General features: G+C 38.7%; 3 protein-coding genes across 3 annotated transcripts; all 3 read left to right on the plus strand.

Moving 5' to 3' along the window:
• Positions 1–2,129: 2,129 nt before the first annotated feature.
• LOC146643289 (C-type lectin domain family 4 member F-like) lies at positions 2,130–6,527 on the plus strand. Its single transcript, XM_085396973.1, has 8 exons — positions 2,130–2,160; positions 2,442–2,552; positions 3,740–3,817; positions 3,989–4,060; positions 4,211–4,276; positions 4,464–4,615; positions 4,715–4,839; positions 6,353–6,527. The coding sequence occupies exons 1-8, from the start codon at positions 2,130–2,132 to the stop codon at positions 6,525–6,527; spliced, it is 810 nt and encodes a 269-aa protein (XP_085253099.1).
• An 8,337-nt stretch (positions 6,528–14,864) lies between these two features.
• LOC146643290 (C-type lectin domain family 4 member E-like) lies at positions 14,865–18,007 on the plus strand. Its single transcript, XM_085396974.1, has 6 exons — positions 14,865–14,874; positions 15,243–15,353; positions 16,332–16,409; positions 17,272–17,420; positions 17,506–17,624; positions 17,747–18,007. Exons 1-6 carry the CDS (start codon positions 14,865–14,867, stop codon positions 17,913–17,915), a joined length of 636 nt encoding a protein of 211 aa, XP_085253100.1. The 3' UTR covers positions 17,916–18,007.
• A 3,050-nt stretch (positions 18,008–21,057) lies between these two features.
• LOC146643291 (CD209 antigen-like protein C) lies at positions 21,058–24,963 on the plus strand. Its single transcript, XM_085395231.1, has 8 exons — positions 21,058–21,088; positions 21,461–21,571; positions 22,509–22,586; positions 22,805–22,873; positions 23,014–23,073; positions 24,156–24,307; positions 24,407–24,516; positions 24,782–24,963. The coding sequence occupies exons 1-8, from the start codon at positions 21,058–21,060 to the stop codon at positions 24,924–24,926; spliced, it is 756 nt and encodes a 251-aa protein (XP_085251357.1). The 3' UTR covers positions 24,927–24,963.
• Positions 24,964–26,699: the final 1,736 nt, after the last annotated feature.

Here is a 26,699-nt window from a genome sequence, read left to right on the forward strand (position 1 = left end):
TTGGTTAGTCACCATCGGTTTGTCCATCTGTCTGGAAGTCATTCTCAACAACCCTAGGGGGTGCGCCTAAGGGTGGGTTTAAAAAATTTATTTTCCGATTAAAATCAATTTTAGTTTAAATAACGTGATATTGATTCATTAAATCCTGAATCGATTTTTAAATATAAATGTATTTTGCCACAAACCCCAGAATCTCAGGTTAAAACTCACAAAACCATTTCAACAACCACCAAACAGCTAAAACAGCAAATGAGAGCAAGTAAACAGATTCTCCACAAAGATGTGAACACAGACACAAACACATCCCTCCGTTCACCCGACGACACGTACATATACATGCCGTTGGGTGTTGGAATCCGACATCTCACAGATTCTGAAGCTGTAGGTTTCGTCACTCTCCAACCAGAATTCACTGAACCAGCAGCAAAAGAGGATGAAAAGTACACTTCCTACTTTGTCTGTTTTGTGATTTTATTGTTTTCACCACAATAAAATGGCACTTCCTGCACAGCTCTCTCTCTCTCGCCCTCTCCCTCTCTCCCTCTCCCTCTCTCTCTCAGTGTACTTCAAGAACAGTTTCCCATCTCAAATCTCTGTTTTCTGAATTATTTGCTTGCTTATTGCGCACCAGTCTACCATTGTTTACAGCGCTGTAGGCCACTGTTTAGGGGTTGTTGTTTTTTTTTTCAAAAATGACCTCTGACAAGAAAGCCTAATTTCTGCTGTTCAGTATGAAGAAAACTTTTACAAACTATACCAAATTGCAAAATACTTAGCTGGGTCTCCAACAAAACCTCTGTAAATTTGCTCTCAGCAGCATGTTCATATGTTGTTTCATGGTTTTCTTCCATTTTTTAACAACTGCAGAATATTTTTAAGTAACATTTTATCTGCTATAAAAAAAAACAGGCCAGGAAAATCTCCTTCATGTTTTTCTGTTTTCTCCTCAGTTACGTTGACACAAAGGTGTCTGCTGTGATGCTCACACCTCTGATGAAGTCTCACAAGTGTCAGCTTTGTTTTTATATAAAAATATGGATATGTACTGATAAATGATCAAAATTATAATATTTCTGACTGTCTGAGTCAAAACTGAATCAGAATCAAATCAGTAAAATCCAATGTGAAAAGATACAAACAAAAGTTTATTCTTCAGCTTGTAAAATACCCTTTAAAGCAAACGTATTCACAGTTTTACTTTACCAAGTCAACACGAATGCAATAAAATAAATTTTGATAAAGTTTGATTATGCCAGCTAAATATAAGCTTTATCACTTCCACTTTGCCACACTGTCAAGCTGTTTGTGTCATCACTGGTGTAGTCCAATCACCTTATCCCGGCCTTTTCCAGGCCAATCAGCACTCATGCCACGTACTTTATATCTCACTGCGCATCTGTCTTTCTCCTTTGCAGATGCTTTTGTGCAACCCACCTCCTCCCCATCTCCACCTCTCATCTCTCAAGCCACCTTCATCATCACCATCAGCGTATAGGCTCGGGTCCTGCTCTAATCCCTTTCACAGCTGGGGTTCCGTTCGGCTGAGACGGGCAAACCGCCAAACATTTATCTATATTTTGTTCATCAATGAATCATGTTTATTCCTTTGAATGATCTGTCCTTACTGAAATGTTTGTATAGTGTTAAACAAGCAAGAGTGAAACATGTTTTAAAAAATATTTGGTAGTTTATTGTAAAAAACTAAAATTACAAGTCTGTGCAGCAAAATAAAACTTGACTCACGCAAGAGAAAACCTTTAGCATGTCATAATACACTAATGTAACGTCAGGCATAGAAACTAAAAATAATTACTGTATTATTATCAAACTTGCTGTATTAATAAATGTACAAAGACGTATTATTTATTTGTTTCAAAATAGTTGAAGTAAGCAGTAGAAAGACCCTCCTCCCTACCTATCAGGAAGTTGGTTTTTTTACAGAGAGCTGTGAAAGGTGTTGTGGTTCACTTGAAAAACCTGAAGTGAGGGTCGCGGAGGTGAATCTTGATGCTAATCTTTCTTTTAAATATAGAAGGAACTGATTCCATATTAGCACCAGTTTGATGTTTTGTTTTTGTGATTCAGACACGGTTGGACTAACTCTGAGGTCAGGAGTTTGAAGCATCAGCATGATGAGCCGTCCACAGAAATACAAAGAAGGTAAGAACATTAATGTGGTGGTAAATCAATAGGGAGGAGAAAAATCTACACTTTGTATGAACAATGCTGTTTTCATACAATGTGATATGTAGTGGAAAATGATCCCAATGTAGCTAAAATATTTTAAGCCTGTGTTCAGGGTTTTATCAATTTATGAAAAAAATAAGAAAGTGTGTTGATGTCTAATATACAGTGTGTCAAGATTCCCGTTGCGTTGAGTTAGCACTATTTATTAAATGTTTATGTACTTGTGTGTTCACTTTCTGTCTCCTCTAAATCAGGTGAAGCTCTTGATTCTCAACATGCAAAATCAAACAATGCGTTAAAGCTCAGAGTGGCCGTGCTGGTTGTCTGTGTTCTCCTGGTATCGGCTCTCGTGGTAACTTATCTCTGTGAGTTTGTAGTTTTATTCATGTAGCATTATGTAGCTTTTCATGTGTCTGGTTTATCATAAATTTACATGAGAATCAGGATCTTTAAAAAAAAATTGTGATTTATGACTTTTTAATTAATCTACATCATACTTTTATTTTAAAATTCTAAAAGGCTTCAGGACACATTTGTCCTGTATTTTAATTAAAATAAAAACATTTTTAACAGTAATTTAGCTGTTAATAATGTCCAGTGAACTATACTATCACCTAATTTCCACAATAAGCATCAAGTTCTTGCTCCTGTAGCGCTACAGAAGCAACATATACAGTCAAATTTGTATTTATTAAAGTTATTAAAACCTGTCAGAAATAGTCAGTCATAATGTTTTACTTTACATTAAATTATTTTTATAGTAATTTATGTTAACATATTTAACTTGTTATTTTTATTTGTAATTGACATGTTAAAAATAATCTAACTTCAACTCAGACATTCTTCTTCATGAGTCTCAGGCAACACACTAGCCATCAGTGAAAGTTGTCTGACTAAATGTCTGACTTGCCATTTATTTTAACATATTAATTATATTAATTTTTTTATTTGCATAAACATACTAATTATATAACATTTAAAACATATGATTTTACCATACAGTTATATAATAAAATACTTGATTCATACTGCATTCAGTTAATGAAATATCAATTCATAACTAAAAAAAGATGAAAATTGTGTTATAACATATCTATAATAGGTTATGACATAATCAAAATATGTCAGAAATTTATTACCGGCTTTAGTGCAACCTCATGAATGTAATTTTGACAGGATGTTTTGTTAAATATTCTTTATCACACTCAGACCAAATCTGAAGGAATTCACACCTTCTTTGTCACATATCAGTGATGTCCAAGACAAAAATAAACACATCAATTAAAAAAAAGAAGATTTTAAGCTGAACCAAAATCAGCCAAGTTACTCTACTCTCTGTTTATATGGGTATATTGTTTACCTGCATGCTACCAAAGCCTGCTCATGTGTGAACAAAATCGTGACTACAAGTTTGCTGAAATAATAGCAGTTCTAGTAACAAGACCTTCTCCTTGGCTATTGACTCTGGAAAATCAAAGGCAGATATTCTTTACAGAGATTAAGTGAAGCCAAAAACAGTACTGACTGAGTTACATTTTTTTTCTTATTTAAGTGTTTGAGCTTTTGAAAACCAAGGAAATGCTCAGAAAAATTGAACTGGAGCGGGAAACTGTAAAAATTCATGTCACGGGTAAGAAAATGAGACTCCTACACTGCAATTGTGGACTTTCAATTTTGTTTATGACCTCTGGAATTCAATCACATAACACAACATTTCTCCTAAACTTTTACTTTACTTTCCCAACATTCATTTTCTATTCTGTTTTTTTGTTTGTTTTGTTTTTGTTTTTGTTTTTTTCAGAGAAATTGGCTGAAATCAAACCATGCAATACAGTGACGCCCACATGTCCATTGCAGCCTGAAATGAAAATAAGTAAGTTATTAACTTTTCGCCATGACTTGTATCTGCAGAAAGAGATGGAATAAAAACATATACAGGATCAAAAGAGCATCCTGCTACAAAGAGACGATTGTGATGAAAAATTTATTGAGTAAACTTTTTAAAATTTCTTTTTCATAACAGTAACACAACCTTACAGCACAATAAAGCCTACAACCACAACCTCACAACGTCCTGAAGTAAACATGAGTAAGTTTTAGATTTTGTCTTTGACAATGTTTTTATCCTGTGATTGAAATAAAGTTGATGGACTGACAGAAATGATAAGATAAACTGTAACTGCAGCACAGAGGCACCTCCTTCTGCCTCCAAATCTCACAAACATAAACATGATTTGTTCCACCTGAAGAAATATCTTCCTGTAATCTCTTCAAAGATGAACCATGTTATAAATGTGAGGATGACTGGAAGGAACATGGAGGAAATTGCTATTACTTCTCCACCAATTCATCCTCCTGGAATGAGAGCAGAACTGTATGTAAAACTAAAGGAGGAGACCTGGTTAAAATAGACAGCGAAGAAGAGCAGGTATAAAACATTTCTGCAGGTTCATGTTCTCATCCTGATGTTTCAGTATCACAGGACTGAAAGATTCCCAAAATAATTTAATCAAATGTTCCTGTTTAGAATTTCTTGAGGAAAAATGTTCAACAAAAAATGGAGATACATGACATCCCTTTCTGGATCGGACTGACAGACTTAGCAGAAGAGGGCAGATGGTTGTGGGTGGATGGCTCCCCACTAAATGAAAGGTTTAATTCAATCTAATTAGATTATACAACATTACACACACACACACACACACACACACACACACACATATATATCTATATATCTATATATCGATAGATAGATCTATATAAACGCCAACATCATCCTAGTGCACAGACAAGTTGAAGCAGACAAAAACAACAAGCACGCATGATACAAACTTTACCCGAGTCATTTAGACAGCCGTTAGCACGTGATTCTCCTTATGGGGACCTGATATGTTTAATATGCTGCTGAGAATATAGCCCAGAAGAAGCGTATAGTATAGCTTTTATTTTGGAAAGAGCCATTTCTCTGTAATAAACTCTCTTTTCCAAAGATGAGTGATTCCTCGATTAGATAGATTTAATTATTTTTATTATTTTGTTCTTTCAGCAACATTAAATTTAAAAATTGTACTTTTGAGTTAAAGTATATATTTATAATTTTAATAAATGACAAATTAAAAAGGCATGGACATTTTTTTTTATCGAAAAAATATTGAACCGTGACTCCAAAGTATCGATATATATGTATATATTAGGGGTGCAACGATTCACAGAATTCACGGTTCGGTTCTATACGGTCCAATATTTTTTCGGCGTAAATGTGCAGTCATATTCGTTGTGTTCCCACTAGTGCTGTCAGCGTTAATCTCGTTAAAATTACATTAACGCCATAACGCCACAAATCTCCGTTAACGAGTTACCGCGCATCGCCCCGTGCGTGGGGCTGGACGGCGTCAACACGTTAACAAGCTAACTGGGCTAACGCACTAGTTCCCACCAATTGAGCATTGCGTGGTACATCCGACATACTGTTTTACTTTTGTCCATGATGCGCTTACCATCAGGGTCATGCTTCACATGAAAACCAAGATAGTTCCAAACGCCAGATCTGAATGAGGGTGGGGAGGTTCAATTTTGGATAGCGTTGGGGCAGTTGCCATGTTGCAACGAGCTTAGCTTCTGTCTTGCTAGCTTGCGCTGCACTCAGTGGATCTGCACTCGACAGTGCAGCCTAGGCGGAGTAGTCGAACGCAGATCCACTGAGCGCTCAACACAGACAGCATCGTCAGAAGAAAAGTTGATAAAATAAATAAAAAATCTTGTATTGTTCGATACATATGCATACCGAACCGAAAGCACTGTATCGAACGGTTCAATATCGATACGAGTATTGTTGCACTCCTAATATATACATATATAGTCACCTTAAGGTGCATTATACTGTGAGGAAAAAAGGGACCGCAAAAATCAGACAATCCCAGTAGCATTTTATTAAAGTGAGTGAGGAGGTAAGTGGAAAGTGAAGAAAGAGAGGAAACACACACAGAGACCAGGACAGAACACAAACACAGGGAAAGAGAAGACAAGTTTTATGACATCCAATAGTGGCGTAAAAAAGACTGAACACATTACAAAAACACTTTTGTTCATTTCCAGAATCATAGTTCAGCTTTTACTTACTTACTTTACTTGACTCTTAACATTCTTTCTGTTTTTCATCCTTTAGTTTGACATTTTGGAGGTTTTTTGAGCCAGATGATTGGAAAGGGAAAGATCCTGATGGAGAGGACTGTGGTAGGATGGGGCCAGTGTATTGGTTTGATAACTCCTGCAAAAGATCTCGTGGAAGTATTTGTGAGAAATCAGCAGTGGTCGGACACCATATATTTGTATGTGTCTAAAATTCAGGTCAGCATGTATTTTTTTAAACAACTTGAGCAGAGTATGTAAAGCTAATACCACAAACATTTAAAGCTGCCTTTCAGAAATGCTCAGTGAAAAAAGAAATTCTGCATCGTGTATAATAAAATAAATGTGAATAAATATTATGTGCTGCATGTCGACATCTGAAACGTTTGCCTGTAAGAAACTTAAACTACGTAAACAGACTTCAATATTACTCAATCAACTCAGGAGGGGAAAGTAGTGCTTAGTGTTCTTAGATTATGTGATAATTTAACTAGTGGTTTCCTCAGTCACCCATGTTGTTGTCTGGTACACAGTGTGCTCTGTTTCCTGTTTGGTTCATGCAGCTGTGTTTGTCACAGCTATCTGATTTACCATAAATAAGAGGAAGTGAATGTTCACGGAAAAGTTGTGAAATACTGTGTGCATAAACATCATGGCCAGCTTATGACTTCTTTGTTTTAAATCAGTTGGCACAACTTTAATTTCAAAAAGAGAAAAAGAAACAAGCTACAAGACAGATGAATCCAGCATCTAAATTAAGATAAAAATATATATCTACTATTATCTGAGTTTACATGGCAATATTTGCCAAGCCCCTCCTTGTAGTGTTGTTAGTCTCATTAGTTAAGACCTAATTTATAATTAAAGGTTTGCCCTTTTGTTATTATTATAGTTTTATACTTTTGATTTACTGGAGTTGATGGTACACATGTCTGAAAATGTTGAAGGTAAAATTATTTACTTTTTTTTTTTCAACAAACAAGCAAATTGTTTGTTGGATATAGTGAATTCAATCAAAACTGAGTGAATTCACAAAATGTCAGAGGATAGCGGCTGGTTTTAATATGCCGTTTTTTCAAATATTATACTTTGTACCATTTTCCTGAATGCAAACACAACCTGTGCAAATGTTATTGGTGAATAAAATTAGCACTAGAGGCAGAATGAAAATAGAAACTAAAAAAGTACTTAAAAAATTAACCTAACCCCCAACTAGTGAGTTGTAGAAGCAGAATTAAAACAGATGCTAGAAAGGTACTAAAGAATTAGGTTGAATTGCTAATTTTTAATCTGATGTATTTTTTATCAAGTTTAGTGAATCTAAAATGCTATAGATTTGCATTAAATTTCTTAAACAGTTGTTTGAGCTAAAAAAAAAAAAAAACCCACAGAAAAAGTCACAAACCTTGAAGTTTGTAAAACTGCAATATCACGGGTAAGAATGGGATACTCCTATACTATACTATAAAACTGGATTAAACTTGGACCATCAGTGCAATTTGATATGATGGCTCACATCCATTATTACCCAGCTTTTCTTATTAAGTTTTTTTTCTCAAAACATTTATTACTTTTTCAAAGAAAGTTGGGAACAAAACTTAGAGTAAACTGCCATTATTACTAAATCATATTTTGTTGTTTTAAATCATATTAACTAAAAATGGACCACCAGAGCTTAGCTGACCATGATGATACTGAAAATAATTAATTTTATAATTTTAAATGAAAGACAAATTAAATTGTTATTGAAATGTGGAGTGTGCAGTGAGAGAAATCTTAATAATTGACAAACACATTTAATGTCATTGTAGCTCCATAAAGCTACACTGTGAAGTAGTAAAGTAGTAAATAGTAAACAAGCAGGACAGAAATGTCTTTTCATAAACATTTGAAAGTTTATTGTGAAAAACTAAAATTCAAAGTTTCTGACAAAAATCAAAACACAACTTGAGTCATGCACAAGAAAATGTTTAGCATGTTAAGCCAGAAAGGCATAAAAGTTCCTATCATAACATTTATTCTTATTGTTAAATATACAGTAACTGGTCTTCTGTTCCACTTTGTTATATTTTATTGTTGTGTTTAAGGTAAATAAACACAAATATTGATGTTTTAATGATAATATTTGTCATACTTGTAGCTTAACGAACTGAAACTAGTTTTCGTACAGCTCATTAGTGTTGAGCAGGTTTTTTAACTGATGTTTGAAAAGCTTTGTTGCTGAAATAATTTGTTCTGCTCTAGTATCTCTTTGAATTTGTCTTGAAATAGATGAGCTGCGCTGTAGATAGGCTCTCCTCCCCATCCTTTAAAGTCATCAGGAAGTTGTTGTTTTTTTTAACAGAGCTGTGAAAGGTGTTGTGTTTCACTTCTCTTTGAAAAGCCTGAGGTGAGGGTCGTAGAGGTGAATCTTGATGCTAAATTTTCAGTAAATATTGAAGGAATTGATTAAAATAATTGGTTTGTTGTTTTTTTATTGTGATTCAGACACAGTTGGACTAACTCTGAAGTCAGGAGCTTGAAGCCTCAGCATGATGAGCCATCCACAGAAATACATAGAAGGTAAGAACATTAATGTCAAGTCAAGTCAAGTCAAGTTTATTTAACCAAGGCTGACCAAAGTGCTGTACAATAAAATACAAATATAAAATACAATTAAACACAAGTACATAAAACACCTCACTGATAAAACAATAAGTTAATACAGTAAGTTAAACCTTGCTAAAAGCCAATGAGAAGAGGTGAGTTTTAAGAGCAGTTTTAAAAGTTCCTAGGCTTGTGGAGAATCTGATGTGAGGAGGAACTGTTCCACAGTCTGGGTGCAGCCATAGCAAAAGCCCTCTCTCCCCTAGTCTTTAATCTGTACCTGGGAACATCTAAAAGCATCAGGTCTGCTGACCTCAAAGATCTCCTGGGGCGGTAAATGCTAAGAAGCTCTGCCAGGTAAGGAGGTGCAGTACCGTTAAGAACCTTAAAAACCAGCATGTGGTGGTAAATCAACAGGGAGGAGAAAATACACACTTTTTGTGAACAATGTTGTTTTCATACAACGTAACGTGTTGTGAAATTAAACAATACTCTTTTGGGTAAAATATCTTAAGCCTGTTTTCTGGGTTTTATCATACGAAAATGTGAAAAAACCTCATGTCTGTCTATCTTGCGTGCTGCACAATATAGTTTATTATTTAGTATCTACTGATATCTACTGCTAGCTAGTTAATTGTGATGGTGCCGTTTTTTTTTATTATTATGTTGCTCTTTGTTGTTTGCTTTCTCTTCTGTTTTTTTTTTTCTCCTGTGATATCCTAAGACCAAGGAACCACGGAGACCATGTTTAGCTCACAGTTGCTTCTTTATTAAGAGAACCGGGGCATGCGCCCCCACAGACTGAAAGCTCCCCAACCACTGTTGCCCCCTGGTGGACAAATCCTTGCCACAACATAACATTCCTCCCCCCTTAAACTGGAACTACTCTGTAGTTTTAATCACTACAGAAAATACCCATAACCAAAAACTTCACCTTTATAAAAAAAATGCAACAACCCCGTCCCCAGCCTTTATTGAAATTTCACTCCGGAATAGTGAACCTTTAGTCCAACAGTCTTAGGTTAACCTATAACAGTTCACCGTAATCACGGCACAAAGTCTCTCAGGTGCTCCGGCTTTCTCTTGGTCCTTTGCGATCGCCGTAACCCAGTGGCAGGTGATTCCAGCGAATCACTACTCTCCATATGTGGCTTCACCACTGGTGTAACTTGCACCTCTATGTGTCTCTCATCCTCGTCTCCTGTCTCAGCGCTGATGTTTGGGGCTGCCTTTGGGGGCTCGCCTGGGTGGCCTTCAGGCATTCCTGCTGCCAGGCACGGCTCCAGGCGGGCAAACAGCTGATCGACGTGACGCCTCACCACTGTCCCATTGCCCAGCATCACCAAGTAGGAAACAGGCCCCGTCATCTCCTGTATAAGTCCTGGTATCCATTTGGGTCCTCTGCCATAGTTTCTGGTATATACTGTGTCTCCAATAACAAACATGCGTTCCTTGGCATGTCTATCATGATACCGTCTTTGGCTATCTTGTTTTGCTGTCACTTTTTGTTTCAAGTCAGGGTGTATGAGATCAAGAGTACACCTCAACTTCCGGCCCATCATCAACTCAGCGGGAGACTTCCCTGTTGTGGACTGTGGTGTGATTCTGTAACTAAACAGAGCCCTGTTTAACTTGGTTGCCAGTGTGTCTCCAGTACTCTTTTTCATGAGTTCTTTGAACGTTTGCACTGCTCTTTCTGCTAACCCATTGGAGGCGGGGTGATATGGAGCGGAGGTGACGTGAGTGATTCCGTTCTTTGCCATGAACTCTTTAGTTTGTGCACTTACAAAACACTGGGCATTATCTGAGACCACCATCTCAGGAAGGCCGTGCGTGCTGAAACAATTTCTCAGGCAGTCTATGGTTGCAGCTGCTGTAGCGGATGGAACTGTATACACATCTAACCATTTGGAGTGGGCGTCCACTATTACTAAGAACATTTTACCCAAAAACGGGCCAGCATAATCGATATGTATCCTTCTCCAGGGCTTTTCTGGCCACTCCCAGGGGTGTAGCGGTGCCTCTTGTGGCCTGTGTCTATGTTCTTGACATGTACTGCAGGACCTCACCTTGTCTTCAATGTCATTCTCCATATGCGGCCACCACATGTAGCTTCTGGCCAGGCCCTTCATGCGGCTCATTCCTGGGTGTGACTGATGTAGCTGTTCCAAAAGGGGGCGTCGACCTCGTTCTGGTATCACCACCCTCGCCCCCCACAGCACACACCCATCCTGCACACTCAGCTCCTGTTGTCTCTGTCTGTAGGGCTGAAAATTAGGATGCTGTGTAGTGGGCCATCCTCTCATAGCATACTCACGCACTCTGGAGAGTATGGGATCTTTGGTTGTCCATCTTTGCAGCTGCTCAGATGTCATCACGCCCTCCTGGTCCTGATCTACCATCAACACTTGGTCCTCAGCTGCCACCTCTTTAGGGAGGTTCTCTGGAAGAGGGAGACGACTCAGACCATCAGCATTACTGTTATTTTTGCCTTCTCTGTATTTAATGACATACTCATAGGCTCTTAATAACACTGCCCATCGCATGATCCTCTGTGACGCCATCTGAGGGACGGCCTTCAACTCATGGAACAAACTTATCAATGGCTTATGATCCGTGATAATCATGAACTTCCTGCCGTACAGGTACTTATGAAAATACTGTACACCAAATATCACAGCCAATCCTTCTTTATCCAGCTGTGAGTAGTTCTTTTCTGCTGCATTCAGGGTACGCGATGCAAACCCAATGGGTTTTTCCTGACCATCTGGCATGCGGTGAGCTAGTACTGCTCCCACTCCATAGGGGGACGCATCGCAAGAAAGAATTAAATCCTTTTGCTCATCATAGTGTACCAATACACTGCTTGACTGCAACAGTTCCTTTGATTTGCCGAAAACCTTCTCCTGTGCTGGTCCCCAACACCATGGTTCCCCCTTTCTCAGAAGCTTGTGCAGTGGGGCCAACAGTGTGGACAAGTTTGGCAAGAACTTATTATAGAAGTTCAACAACCCCAAATAAGCTTTGAGCTCTGTCACTGATTTTGGGGGTGGCGCCTCCTGCACTGCTTTCACTTTTGCCGGCACTGGATGTAAACCGGTCTTATCCACCCGATGTCCTAAAAATGTCACTTCCTTCTCCATGAATTGACATTTGCTCCTTTTTAAGCGCAGGCCCGCCTCCTCCAAGCGCTGCAGCACTCCCTCCAGTGTTTGAAGATGTTCTTTGTCATTCTTTCCCGTCAGGATGATGTCATCCAGATACACTGCGACATTGGTCAGACCTTGCAACACACTCTCCATGGTGCGCTGAAAAATGGCAGGACTTGAACTCACACCAAATGGCAACCTGGTGTATGTAAACAAACCCTTGTGTGTGTTCACTGTGACATACTTTCTAGATTCCTCATCAAGTACAACCTGTTGATATGCGTGACTCATATCTAACTTGGTGTATTTTTCTCCTCCCGCCAGCCCCGCTATCATGTCCTCCATTCGTGGAATGGGGTATTGTTCTACAGGCGACACCTTGTTAACAGTCAGTTTGTAGTCACCACAAATTCTGGCGCTGGAGTCTGGCTTTAGTATGGGTACAATGGGTGCGGCCCACTCTGAGAATTTCACTGGTTGGATGATTTTCTCCTCCAACAGTCTCTCCAGTTCCTGCTCCACTTTCTTTTTCATAGCAAACGGAACTGATCGGGGCTTATAGAAGCACGGTTTAGCATCCTTAGCTACATGTATCTTTGCCGCAAACCCCTTCAGCGTTCCCAACTCATCCTTAAACACTGTTTCATGTCTGGCCAGTATCCGCTGTAAGGCATCCTCTCCGCCTTCGATCTTATGTACAGGTTGCCAGTCTAATTGGAGGGCCTTAATCCATCCCCGACCCATCAAACTAGTTCCAGCCCCTTCAACCACCACCACATCCAGTGTTTTCTTACTGTCTCTGAATTCCACCTGCACTTGGGCTGCTCCCCACACGGGTACCTTGTGGCCTCCATACGTTCTCAGTTTGATTCCACACTTGCTTACTTTGGGCGCCTTACTGCCTTCAAAAAGTTTTTTAAATGACTCCTTCGACATGATAGTGTAACCACAGCCTGTGTCTACTTCAAATGTCACATTCTGTCCATTTACTTTTAGCTTCTGTCTGATGGGTTCTTCCCTTGGGATGCTAATCTCCTCATGCACATTATACATAGTCACACTTGCCTTTATGTGGTGCATTTCAGCTCCTTCTTCCTCACTCTCCACATTCTCCTCTTCCAAGAAATGGGCTTGTTTACCTTGTCTGCCACGCCCTCCTTTTTGTTCCATTTTCATTCGGCAAACCCTTTTTATGTGTCCCACCTTTCCACAGTTGTGGCATTTTTCTGAAACAAACCTGCAGTCCTTGGCCACATGATTTAGTCCTCCACATCTGTAGCACTTCCTGACAACCTGTTGTGACGTCGAGCCGCCGTCCTCCATCTTGTTCACGGCTCCTAATCCTTTAGTGAATCGCGACTGTTCTGTCATGCTCTTCAAATCCACAATGTCTCTGTTAGCAGCCTCCATTGCTTGAGCAAACTTCAGCGCCTTTTCAAATGTTAGCGAATCCTCTGCTAACAATCTGCGCTGTATTCTGTCGTCGCTTATTCCACATACTAAACGATCCCGCAGCATCACCGTCAGGGAGTCACCAAAGTTACAGTCCTGTGCGAGCTTCCTCAGCTCCGCTACATAATCGCCCACACTTTCCTCCGGCCTTCTATTCCGTGTGTTAAACTTCCACCGCTGCACAATTTCACTCGGCTTAGGGTGAAAATGATTGTTCAACAATCCCACCAACTCAGCATAAGAACGATCCCCTGGCTTGACCGGACTGAGTAGGTTCCTAATCAGGGCATAGGTCTGTGCGCCCACGCAACTCAACAGTACCGCTCGCTTCTTCTCCTCCTCCTTAATATCATTCGCCACAAAGAAGTAATCCAAAATCTCACAATATTCCTCCCAGGATTGCAGCTCGCTGTCGAACGGTGCCACCGAGCCCAAAGTGGTAGCCATTATTCCACACCGAGGGTTACGCTCCACTTCCCACAGATGCTAGCGCTGTACCACTTGCCAACCTCAGTTCATAAGTCACTTAGCACGGTGTAACTTCACAGCAAAACCTGGCTTTTACCCTCGTCGCCATATGTGATATCCTAAGACCAAGGAACCACGGAGACCATGTTTAGCTCACAGTTGCTTCTTTATTAAGAGAACCGGGGCATGCGCCCCCACAGACTGAAAGCTCCCCAACCACTGTTGCCCCCTGGTGGACAAATCCTTGCCACAACATAACACTCCATACAGGTGATCCAGGTGTTTTTTTTTTTGTTTGTTTGTTTTCTTTCTTCCCCCCCTTCTCACCGTCTCTTCTCCCCTTTGGTTTTCTTTCTCTCCCTCTCTTTCTTTCATTCTTTCTCCCTGTCCTATCCCCCAGTCATGTCTGTCCCGTTTGTAGCAACTGAAAATAAAATAAATTCATAATTATAATAAAGGTCAATCAAATGGACCAATATGGCAAGGCCATGATGATCTACTTGGTAAAATAAATCCGCTTGGCATCTTTCTTGGCCTTAAGACAACAATTCTGATGGCTAAAGATCCAAACGGGACACAAAAAAAAAAAAAAAAAAAAGAAAAAGAAAAACCTCATGTCAGAGATATACAGTTATCAAACAGTTAGGTGAATAAACAACACTGAGACACTTGGAGACTGTTAACGTGCTGGACGGGTGAGGGTTCAGAGAGGGACTCACACCGAGCTACAGCAATCGTCTTTATTTATAGCAGGGTGAAACAAGCATAGCAGTTTCCTTTAATTTTGCATATGTGTGTGTGTGTGTGTGTGTGTGTGTGTGTGTGTGTGTGTGTGTGTGTGTGTGTGTGTGTGTGTGTGTGTGTGTGTGTGTGTGTGTTAATCTCTTGTGGTAAATGTCACAGGGTGAGCTTCCTGTTTCTAGAGACAGAGCGAGTAGTACATTTTGTTCTTTTCCTATTAAGAGTAAAATATGAACATATACTTTAATGCAACATAAAACTCATAAAAGCGTTTCTTCCTTAACACCTCATTTATGAAGAAAAAAATAACAAAGGAAACCATGTTGTTCTGTAATATGCAGTGTTTCATGTTTCCCGTTGGTCTAATCCAGCTGTGGTTCTCACCAATTTTAAACTTTTGTACTAGACAAACACTGAAATGACATTAAGCAGTGTAATATCTTTGCATCTGTCCTCAGATGCACTAGAGTTAGAACTATTTATTAAATGTTTATGTACTTGTGTGTTCACTTTCTGTCTCCTCTAAATCAGGTGAAGCTCTTGATTCTCAACATGCAAAATCAAACAATGCGTTAAAGCTCAGAGTGGCCGCGCTGGTTGTCTGTGTTCTCCTGGTATCGGCTCTTGTGGTAACTTATCTCTGTGAGTTTGTAGTTTTCTTCATAGCTTTAATTAAATAAGTGTCTAATTTACCATAAATTTATTAACAATCAGAATGTTTACTATAAAATTGTGAAGGAAAAACTTTTGAGTTGTGACCTAAACCAGCGGTCCCCAACCCCCGGGCCTCGGACCGGTACCGGTCCGTGAGTCATTTGGTACCGGGCCGCGAGAGTTGAGGCTCAGGTGTGAAATGTATAGTTTTCAGGGTTTTTAGCGTTATTTTGTTATCGTTTACTCGGTTTTCCTTGGTCTTTTCACGTGTGTTATGAATAAATCTTCTTTTTTTCAGTACCGGTACTAGTTTTATTTTTCTTGTATTTATCCGCGACACCTTAAAGGCCGGTCCATGAAAATATTGTCGGGCATAAACCGGTCCGCGGCGCAAAAAAGGTTGGGGACCGCTGACCTAAACCATAAATTGGATGGATAACACAACCACTTTTGAATGTGTTTTACTCTGTGGGGAAACTATGCTTTTTAGCTCATGATTTTTGTCATAATTAATATGTTATTATTTTTATTTGTACGCTAAGTTAAAAATCATAATTAAACTGTGACTCAGACATTCTTCTTCATGAATCTTAAGCAACACACCTGTAGCCATCGATGAAAGAAGAATACCTAGCTAGCTTCTTATTTTTAACACATTAACTTTATTAAATGTTAAGGCTAGCATATATATAAAAAATTATATTCAATTAAAAATTAAATATTAGAGTAGCCAAAGATTTTAAGATTAAAAAAGTTACTTTGGTCTCTGGTTATATGCACATATTCTTTACCTGCATGCTACCAAAGCCTGCTCAAATGTGAATAAATCAGCACTACAGGTGAACTGAAATAAGAGGTTATGGTAACAACAACTGTCTCATTGGCTGTGTAGATAAAGAGATAAAGTGAAACCGAAAATATTACTGATTGAGTTTTGTCTTTTCTTATTTTTATTGTTTTAATAAGTGTTGGAGCTTTTGAAAACCAGGGACATGCTCAGAAACCTTGAGATGAAGCAGGAAACTGTAAAAGCTGATGTCACAGGTAAGAACATGAGACTACACTGTGATTTTGTACTAAACTTTTGTTTGTGACCTCTGGAATTTAATCACATAACACACGTTATTATTAATATTATTAAATGTTGCTTAGCATTTTTTTTCCCAACATTTTAATATTTAAGTTATGGTGATTCTCATAACTGATCCTGATGAATAATTATTGTTTTTAAGCCTGTTTTTTAATTTGTTTTTTGTTTTTTAGAGAGACCTCCTGAAATCAAACCATGTAGTACAGTGCAGCCCACATGCCTGGAGCCTGAAGTAAAAATTAGTACGTTATGAATTTTAAACACATTTGTATCTGCAGAAAACAATTGCATAAACAAATATACAGCTGCATGACACAAGGACCATCCTCCTGCCTGAAAAATCGATGAAAATCAATTTTTTTATCTCTTTTTTATAACAGTAACACAATCGTGCAGCCCAATACAAACTACAAGCCCACAACTTCTTGAAATAAACATGAGTAAGTTTTATATTTTGTCTTTGACATGTTTTTTATCCTCTGATTAAGGAAACAGGATCAAAGGAGCATCCTGCTGCTGTCAAATCAAAAGTAGATGGTCACGCTGAAAATTTTGCAAATATTAAAAAAAAAAATCTCTCATCTCTTCTCTATAACAGTAAAACAATCACACAGCACAATACCGACTACAACCCCACAACTTCCTGATATAACTATGAGCAAGTTTTATATATTTTCTTTGATATATTTGCTATCCTCTGATTAAAGAAACATTGATGGACTGATATAAACAGTACGTTAGACTGTAACTGTGGAGTAAGTCGTGAACAGTGATTTCTTCCGTCTGACTGAAGTGTTTGACGTAATCTCTTCAAAGATGATTCATGTTATAAATGTGAAGAGGGCTGGGAGCAACATGGAGGAAAGTGCTATTATTTCTCCACCAAGTCATCCTCCTGGAATAAGAGCAGAACTGAATGTATCACTAAAGGAGGAGACCTGGTTAAGATAGACAGCAGTGAGGAGCAGGTATGAAACACTGCTGCAGGTTCATGTTCTCACCCTCATGTTTCATCATTCCGGAACAGAAAGTTTCATAAAATAATTTGATCAAATGTTCCTGTTTAGATATTATTGCAGAAAAAAAAATGGAAAATTCTGGATCGGACTGACAGACTCAGCAGTAGAGGGCAGATGGCTGTGGGTGGACGGCTCACCACTGAATGAAAGGTTTGATTCAGTACACACACACACACACACACACATAACAAATTCTGAATTTGTCCATTTTCAAAATCAAAGTTCAACTTTAACTTTTACAGTTAATGCCCATTCTGTTCTTCATCCCATAGGTTGACATTTTGGTTCTTTACTGAGCCAAATAATATGCCCGTGCAAGATCCTGATGGAGAGGACTGTGCGATGATGGGGCACAATGGGATAATGTTTTGGTTTGATTATTCCTGCAAATTAACTCTTAGAAGTATTTGTGAGAAAGCAGCTGTGGCTGTGTGCGTCTAAAATTCAGTTCAGCATTAAAAAAAGAAAACAGTGGAAGTAAAGGACACATTGAGACAATTTTTCCAAAGCTAATGCTGCAAACATTTAAAGCTTCCATTCAGAAATGTTTAAAGAAAAAAAAATTATAGACACTGTTTATAATGAAATAAATGTGAATTATTATTATTCACATTATTTTGCACTTGATTTTCTTATTCATGTATTATGTGCTAAAAGTTACCAGGGAATTTTTTTTTTTACATAAATAATTTCCTGGATAATGTGTTATTGAACTGTCTTTTGAAACTAAATATGTTTTGTGTATCTATATTAAAGAAAAGTACTACATCTAAAGACAAATGAGCCTGGAGTCAAAACAAACACTGATGAGGCAGATGGTGCTGCAGGTCAATATCTGAAATTTTTGCCTGTAAGAAAATTAAATTAAACTACATAAAGAGACTTCAGTGTTACTCAGAATAAGTAGGTTTTTTTTTTTTTTTGGTTTTTTTTGGGGGGGGGGGGGGTTGGGGTTTTTTTGCCTGTCCCGTTTGGCTCTTTTGCCATCAGAATTGTTGTCTAAAGGCAAAGAAAGATGCCCAACGGATTTACTTTACCAAATTGACCATCCCAGCCTTGCCGTAATGGTCCATTTGATTCACCTTTTATTGTTTATTTTATTTTCACTTACTGAATACGGGACAGACTTGACTGGGGGAAAGAAGGGGAGAAAGAAAGAGGGAAAGAGAAACAGCTGAGAAGAGGGAGAAGGGCAAAAAACAAAAACCAACAGAATGAGAAGAAAAAAAAGAAAAAAAAGAAATAAAAAATGCATATATCAATCACCTGGATCACCTGCTGAGAAAGAAAAAAGAAAACAAGCAGAAGAGAACAAGAGTAATAGAATAAACAACATCACAATGATATATGGGAATATGACAGTAAATACTAAATATTAAACATTATTGTGCAGCACATAAGATCAACAGAACACAGTGTGCTTTGAGGTAGGAGCCAAAAAGGGTGTAGTTTGTGGGTGTGATCACCCGTGTGTACACCTGTGAGCATGGACGCGCTTGTTTTTTTTTTTAAAGGTTCCTTCATGTAATGATCTGCTAGAGGGTGTGGGGGGCCACAGCCCCGTCCTCCAGGGCATGAAGCAGGTATGGAGGAGATCAAAACTCCAGACATCCAGAGGCCCCCAGAACACAAGAGACCAAGGAAGACCAACAGAGGGGCAGCCGCGCCACTGTCCCAGAAAGAGCTGAGGAGAGTCCCAGATGAGGGCTCACTCAGCAGCCGCGGAGCAGAAGCCAGGGGGAGTTGCAGTGACGCGCCCGTGAGCTCCGCCGGCAGCCAGCCGTGCCTGAGTGACCGAGCCCCAGGCCGAGAGGCCAGGGGCACCCCACCCCCGAAGTGGCCCGAGCGAGCCCCAGGCTCCAGGCCCCGATAAGCGGCCGCCAAGGAGTGAGCCGGTGTGTACCTGGACGCCAATCTGGAAATTTCAGATTTGTGAATGTAGACACCCTTTGCTTTGTTGACTGCGCTGCAAACCCTTGCCCTTCTCTCAATGAGCTTCATGATGTTGTCACCTGAAATGGTTTTGCTTCACAGGTGTGCCTTGTCAGGGTTCATTTGTGCAATTTCTTGTCTTCTTAATGGGGTTGGGACCATCAGTTGTGTTGTGCAGAAGTCAGCTGACAGCCCTATTTGACAACTGTTAGAATTTATATTATGGCAAGAACCAAGCAGCTATGTAAGGAGAAACAACAGTCCATCATTACTTTATGAACTGAAGGTCAGTTAGTTCAGAAAATTGCTAAAACTTTGAATGTGTCCCCAAGTGCAGTCACAAAAACCATCAAGTGCTACAATGGAACCATCTCACACGAGGACGGCCCCAGGAAACAAAGACCAAGAGTCATCTCTGCTGCTGAGGATAAATTTGTCCAAGTCACCAGCTTCATAAATCACAAATAATTTCCCCCAGGGATCAATAAAGTATTCTGATTCTGATTCTGAACAGCACCTTAGATTAGAGCCCAGATAAATGCCACACAGAGTTCCAATAGCAGACATATCTCTACTTCAACTGTTTAGAGGAGACGGTATGAATCAGGCCTTTACCGTCAAAGGCTGCTAAGAAACCATGACTAAGGAAAAGCAACAACTAAAATAGATTTGTATGGGTTAAGAAACACAAGGAATGGACATTAGACCAGTGGAATCTGTCCTTTGGTCTGAGTAAGAATTTGAGATCTTTGGTTCCACCCACTGAGTCTTTGTGCAGCGCAGAAAGGATGAACGGATGGTCTTTACATGCATGGTGTGATGGTGTGGGGGTACATTGCTGGTGACACTTTTGGGTATTAATTCAAAACTGAAGGCACACTGAACCAGCATGGGTACCACACCATCCTGCAGCAACATGCAATCCCACCTGGTTTGCATTTAGTTGGGCCATCATTTAGTTTTTCAACAGGACAATGACCCCAAACACACGTCCAAGCTATGTAAGGGCTATTTGACCAAAAAGGAGGGTGATGGAGTGCTGCACCCGATGGTCTGGCCTCCACAGTCACCTGACCTAAACCCAATTGAGATGATTTGGGATGAGATAGACTGCAGAGTGAAGGCAAAAGCGCCAACAGGTGCTCAACACTGATTGTAGAGAGTTAGTTAGGACTGACCAACAGCTTTGTTTTGTCTTTTTTTCTGTTTTTATAGAAACATTTCCCATTTTCCATAAAAGATGGCAATTATTGATGTGTTAATAATAGAATTTGTCGTGCATGTAGCTAAGCAAATGTTTGAAATGAGTTTTCAAACATTTGTGTTGAACAGGTTTGGGGGTTTTTTTAACTGCAGTTTGAGAAGCTTCTCTGGCGGTAATATTTTTTCTGCTCTAGTATCTCTTTGGTTTTGTCTTGAAATAGATGATCTGCGCTGTAGATAGACCCTCCCCCCATACTTTAAAGTCGACAGGAAGTTTTTTTTTTAACAGAGAGCTGTGACAGGTGTTGTGCTTCATTTTTCTTTGAAAAGCCTGAGGTGAGGGTTGCAGAGGTGAATCTTGATGCAGAATTTTCAGTAAATATTGAAGGAATTGATTAAAATAATAAGACACAGTTGGACTAACTTTGAAGTCAGCTGAAGCCTCAGCATGATGAGCCGCCCACAGAAATACATAGAAGGTAAGAACATTAATGTGGTGGTAAATCAACAGGGAGGAGAAAAACTTTTTATACATTTTTGTGAACAACACTGTAATAGAACGTAACGTGTACTGAAATGGAAATATCTTAATCTTTTACTTAGAATTTTAAAATATAAATATATCAAAAAGGTCATTTGAAGAAGTCAGCCTTATTGTTATGTAATATACACTTTGTCATGTTTCTCGTTGGTCTAATCCAGCTGTGATTCTTACCTGTTTTAACTTTTTTCTTTCATTTTAAACAAGACAAACATATATCTTTACATCTGTCCTCAGATGCACTAGAGTTAGAACTGTTTATTAAATGTTTATGTACTTGTGTGTTCACTTTCTGTCTCCTCTAAATCAGGTGAAGCTCTTGATTCTCAACATGCAAAATCAAACAATGTGTTAAAGCTCAGAGTGGCCGTGCTGGTTGTCTGTGTTCTCCTGGTATCGGCTCTCGTGGTAATTTATCTCTGTGAGTTTGTAGTTTTATTCATGTAGCTTTAATTAAATACGTGTCTGATCTACCGTAAATTAATTAGCAATCAAAATGTTTATTATAAAATTGTGAAGGAACAACTTAACTTATGACTTTTTAATTCATCTGCATCATATGAAATCCTTTCATTTTTAAATCCAGGCTTCAGGACAAATTTGTCCAGCATTTTATTTAAAAGAGAAATAATTAGTAACAGAAAATCAGCTGTTAACAAAGGCCAGTGAGCTATACTATCACCTGCTTTGCTATGACAATCAGCATCAAATCAAAAATTTTATTTATTAAGGTTAATAAAAGCTGTTACCAAATTCATTAATTGGATGGATAGCACAACCACTTATGAATGTGTTTTTAGCACATGATTTTTGCCGTAATTAATATTATTTTATTGTTATTTATTATGTTATTTTATTTGTAAGCTAAGTTAAAAATCAGACATTCTTCTTCATGAATCTCACGCAACACACCCGTAGCCGTCAGTGGAAGAAGAATGCCTGCCTTGCGTCGTATTTTTAACATTAACTTTATTAAATTTTAATATTAGCATATATACAAATTATATTCAATTAAAAAATCTAATATTTAAAAGCTTCATTTACCTATACAGTTTTATTATAAAAACTTTAGAATTGGTAGCATTACGCATTCAGGTCAATAGCCAATGATTCTATGATTAAAGAAGTTACTTTGCTCTCTGGTTATATGCACATATTCTTTACCTGCATCCCACCAAAGCCTGCTCAAATGTGAAAAAAATCAAGACTACAGGTGTACTGAAACAAGAGGTTCTGGTAACAAAAATCTTCTCATTGGCTTTAGACTCTGGAAAATCTAATTCAGATACAGATATAAAGTGAAACCAAATATATTACTGATAGATTTTTTCTTATTTTATCTTTATTGCTTTAATAAGTGTTGGAGCTTTTGAAAACCAGGGACATGCTCAGAAACCTTGAGATGAAGCAGGAAACTGTAAAAGCTGATGTCACAGGTAAGAACATGAGACTACACTGTAATTTTGTACTAAACTTTTGTTTGTGACCTCTGGAATTTAATCACATAACACACAGTATTATTTATATTATTAAATGTTGCTTAGCTTTTTTCCCCCCAACATTTTAATATTTAAGTTATGGTGATTCTCATAACTGATCCTGATGAATAATTATTGTTTTTAATTATTGTTTTTATTTTTTTTTTGTTTTTTAGAGAGACCTCCTGAAATCAAACCATGTAGTACAGTGCAGCCCACATGCCCGGAGCCTGAAGTAAAAATTAGTACGTTATGAATTTTGAACACATTTGTATCTGCAGAAAACAATTGCGTAAACAAATATACAGCTGCATGACACAAGGACCATCCTCCTGCCTGAAAAAATCTATGAAAAACATTTTTTTAATCTCTTTTTTTATAACAGTAACACAACCGTGCAGCCCAATACAAACTACAAGCCCACAACTTCCTGAAATAAACATGAGTAAGTTTTATATTTTGTCTTTGACGTGTTTTTTATTCTCTGATTAAGGAAACAGGATCAAAGGAGCATCCTGCTGCTGTCAAATCAAAAGTAGATGGTCACGCTGAAAATTTTGCAAAAATGAAGAAAAACGTCTCTTTTCCATAACAGTAACACAATCTTACAGCATCATTCTGTCATAAGCTGTGTGAGACAGGCAGGAATGGAAGACACAAAATGCAGACTCGGGGAGGCAAGCTAAGGTCAAACGCAGCTTTATTGCTGAACTAAAACAATACAGAAACCAATCTGTTAGGAACTGACACTAGACAAGCAGGTAGAACACACAGCGGCGCATGATGGATAACGCAATGCTAGACAGAGGGGTGTACTAAAAATGCATTAGAGGGATTTAGGGCAGAGAGGAAACACCCGGGAACACGGCTGAAAACAATCAACTGACGAGACAAGGAAAGCACAGCTGAACATGGTACACACAGAACAAGAGACTTTCAAACTAAAACAGGAAGTACGACACACACACTGAGACGCAGACTGAAAAAAAGAGGGAGGATAGAGAGGGCGAGAGAAACCAGACAGAAACACAGAGACAGGAAACGAGCAATTACCTAACTGGGGTAAAGCTGAAGGAAGGACACATAGACGAGACAAAGACATAAACGGTCTGAAATAACAACCAGGACAACCTAAACAAGAAATACTGAATAAACTCAAGAGTGTAAGCAAACTAAACTAGGAAAAATAAAATGGACAGAGAACATAATGAATAAACAAGACACCAAAACACAGTAAACACAAAACACTGGGTCAATGGGCTAAGAACCCTAACGAATACAGCTTACATCCCCACAAACTCCTGAGATAATTAAGAGTAAGCTTTATATTTTGTCTTTGTCATGGTTTTTTTTTTTTTTTTTTTTTGTGGTTGCTTTTCTTGCTGTTTTGGTTTGTTTTAAATCCTGTGATTAAACAGACATACGTTAAACGTTAGAATGTAACTGTAGGACAGACTCCAAAATCACACAAGCATGAACAGGGATTTCTTCCACCTGAACCAAGTGTTTGATGTAATCTCTTCAAAGATGATTCATGTTATAAATGTGAAGATGGCTGGAAGCAACACAGAGGAAAGTGCTATTACTTCTCCACAAGAAAATCATCCTGGGATGTGAGCAGAACTGAATGTAGGACTAAAGGAGGAGACCTGGTTAAGATAGACAGCAAAGAGGAGCAGGTATAAAACACTGCTGCAGGTTCATGTTCTCACCCTCATGTTTCATCATCCCCGGACTGAAAGTTTTACAAACTAATTTGATCAAATTTTCCTTTTTAGAGTTTCTTGAAGACAAAAATTGAATATGGGAGCTATTTCTGGATCGGACTGACAGACTCAGCAGAAGAGGGCAGATGGCTGTGGGTGGACGGCTCACCACTGAATGAAAGGTTTGATTCAGTACAATTAGATTATATTACATTTCTCATAAATGTCACCTTAAATGTGAATTATAATGTAAGGAAAAGACATTTGGATATTCATATTGGATATAACAAAACACAAACGATGGAAAAGAGTATACACATTTTATGATATGCAGTAGTGGCATATGTGTTTAAAAAAATGTAACAATTTATGAAAATATTTTTGTTCTTTCTCAGAATCAAAGTTCAGCTTTTACAATTAATGTCCTTTCTGTTTTTCATCCCATAGGTTGGCATTTTGGTCCTTTCTTGAGCCAGATGATTGGAATGGAGAGGACTGTGTGAAGATGGGGCCAATGTATTGGTTTGATAATTCCTGCAAAGTAAATCATGGAAGTATTTGTGAGAAACCAGCTGTGGTTCTGTGTGACTAAAATTCAGTTAGTTCAGTGGAAGTAAAGGACACATTGAGAAAGTTTTTATAAAGCTAATGCTGCAAACATTTAAAGCTTCCATTCAGAAATGTTTAAAGAAAAAATATATAGATTGTTTAAAATGAAATGAATGTGAATTATTATCTTGTGCCAGATTTTATTATTATGTGCTAAAACCACAATGTCACCAGTGAAATTCCTTGGTTTCCTGGTAAATGTGTTGTGGAAAAAAATAAAGCTTCAGTCTGCTGCACACTCTTTTGAAACTAAATATGTTTTGTGTATAAATATTAAAGAAAGGTACTACACCCATCCTTCTCCTTTCGGTGCCTATCTCCAAACATGCTCCATTCCCTCAGCACATTTCCACAACACTCTGAAAACCACAACCCGCCGCTCCACCCCTCCCCAGCAGCTGAGCTACAAACCACACCCCGCCATACTCACCTTCACACAGGCCATGTACAAGGCTTTATCCTGCAGCTGACTAAATTATCCCAGGCATGCAGTTCACATGGAGAGAAACTTCACCTCCGCTTGCAGCTGCTCAAAACAATCAACTAAAGAAAATCAGCAGCCTCCTCCTGCGACACTACTGTACAGCTCCTCACCAACTCCGACAGAGCCTTCTGGACTACTCTAAGCCCAGTCTGTAAGCCCAGTCAGCTTACTGAACTCCTTTGGTGTCTCACTACCTTGTCCCTTCAGGCAGGTGACAGATGCTTTGCCAACGCCTGTCCTCATAATTCTGTTTCCAGCTCACAGAAACAAATCACGATGAACCGAAAACTGGATTTGAGAAAACAGGGTTCTTCCCATGCCCAAAGCCCCACTTCCAGGCCCCCCATCCATTCATGTACTTAAAAACTCCATACTTTTTGTAGAAGTCCCGACAGTATTCAGCTCTTGAGATTTTGTCAGTTCAACATCTAGCCCCATCTTCCAGCCATCCTCAACAGGGCACAGGCTGGTTACCCCCAGCTCACACCAGCACCATATAAAAATCTCTGCACTGCTTTAAGGCAGAAAGCTGCCATCCTGCTTTCCAGGTCCACTCATCACTGACTTCCCTCCTGTACAGTCAAGTAGAGGATGCAAAAGAAGCTACATATAGAATATCCATCCATAGGAAAGAAAAAAAAAAAAGGGGGGGGGACATAGTGATAAAGGAACCTGTGGTCATATCAGGCATTAGCTGATCCTAAACAGAAGTCACCCATTTCCTTCACCGATTTCCTTATAAATCTTTCTGCAACATTAACTTACTTCCAACTTTAATGAACAGATCTCAGAATTTTTCAAAAGCCCCATTAGGTTCTCCCCTTTCAGCACCTCCTTCCTTTGTGAATTAAAGCATAATTGCAGAAAAGCGCCACAAGGTGGCGGCCTCTTCCTTTTTGTTGTGTTAAGCTGGAGAGCCTAAGTGTACTACTAAGATATTAATAGGTTAGCAAGCTATGTTGCTTTTGTCCTTGACAATTTTTTTCTTTAGTTTGACAAATCAGAAGTGACTGTACACTTTCAGCTGACCCTTAGCCTAGAACACAATTACAAGGAGACACATGGGCTTAAATGATGCTATTTTTAAAAGGTAGTGTGTCACAGCGGGGTGCGCCGATGTGTGCGGAAACAGGACCCAAAAGCAGATGATGACGAGGAATAGTAATGATTAACAGAAAAGTGAACCTTTATTGCGATGACGGCAGGAAATGAACCAAGAGACCAAAGCAAACAGGCAAAACACTAAGAAACAAAACACTGAACTGACAAAAC

This window comes from Rhamphochromis longiceps, linkage group LG22 (genome assembly GCF_057381845.1).
Source record: "Rhamphochromis longiceps isolate RC_006_pf linkage group LG22, R_longiceps_female_GT1.1, whole genome shotgun sequence".
NCBI lineage: Eukaryota > Metazoa > Chordata > Actinopteri > Cichliformes > Cichlidae > Rhamphochromis > Rhamphochromis longiceps.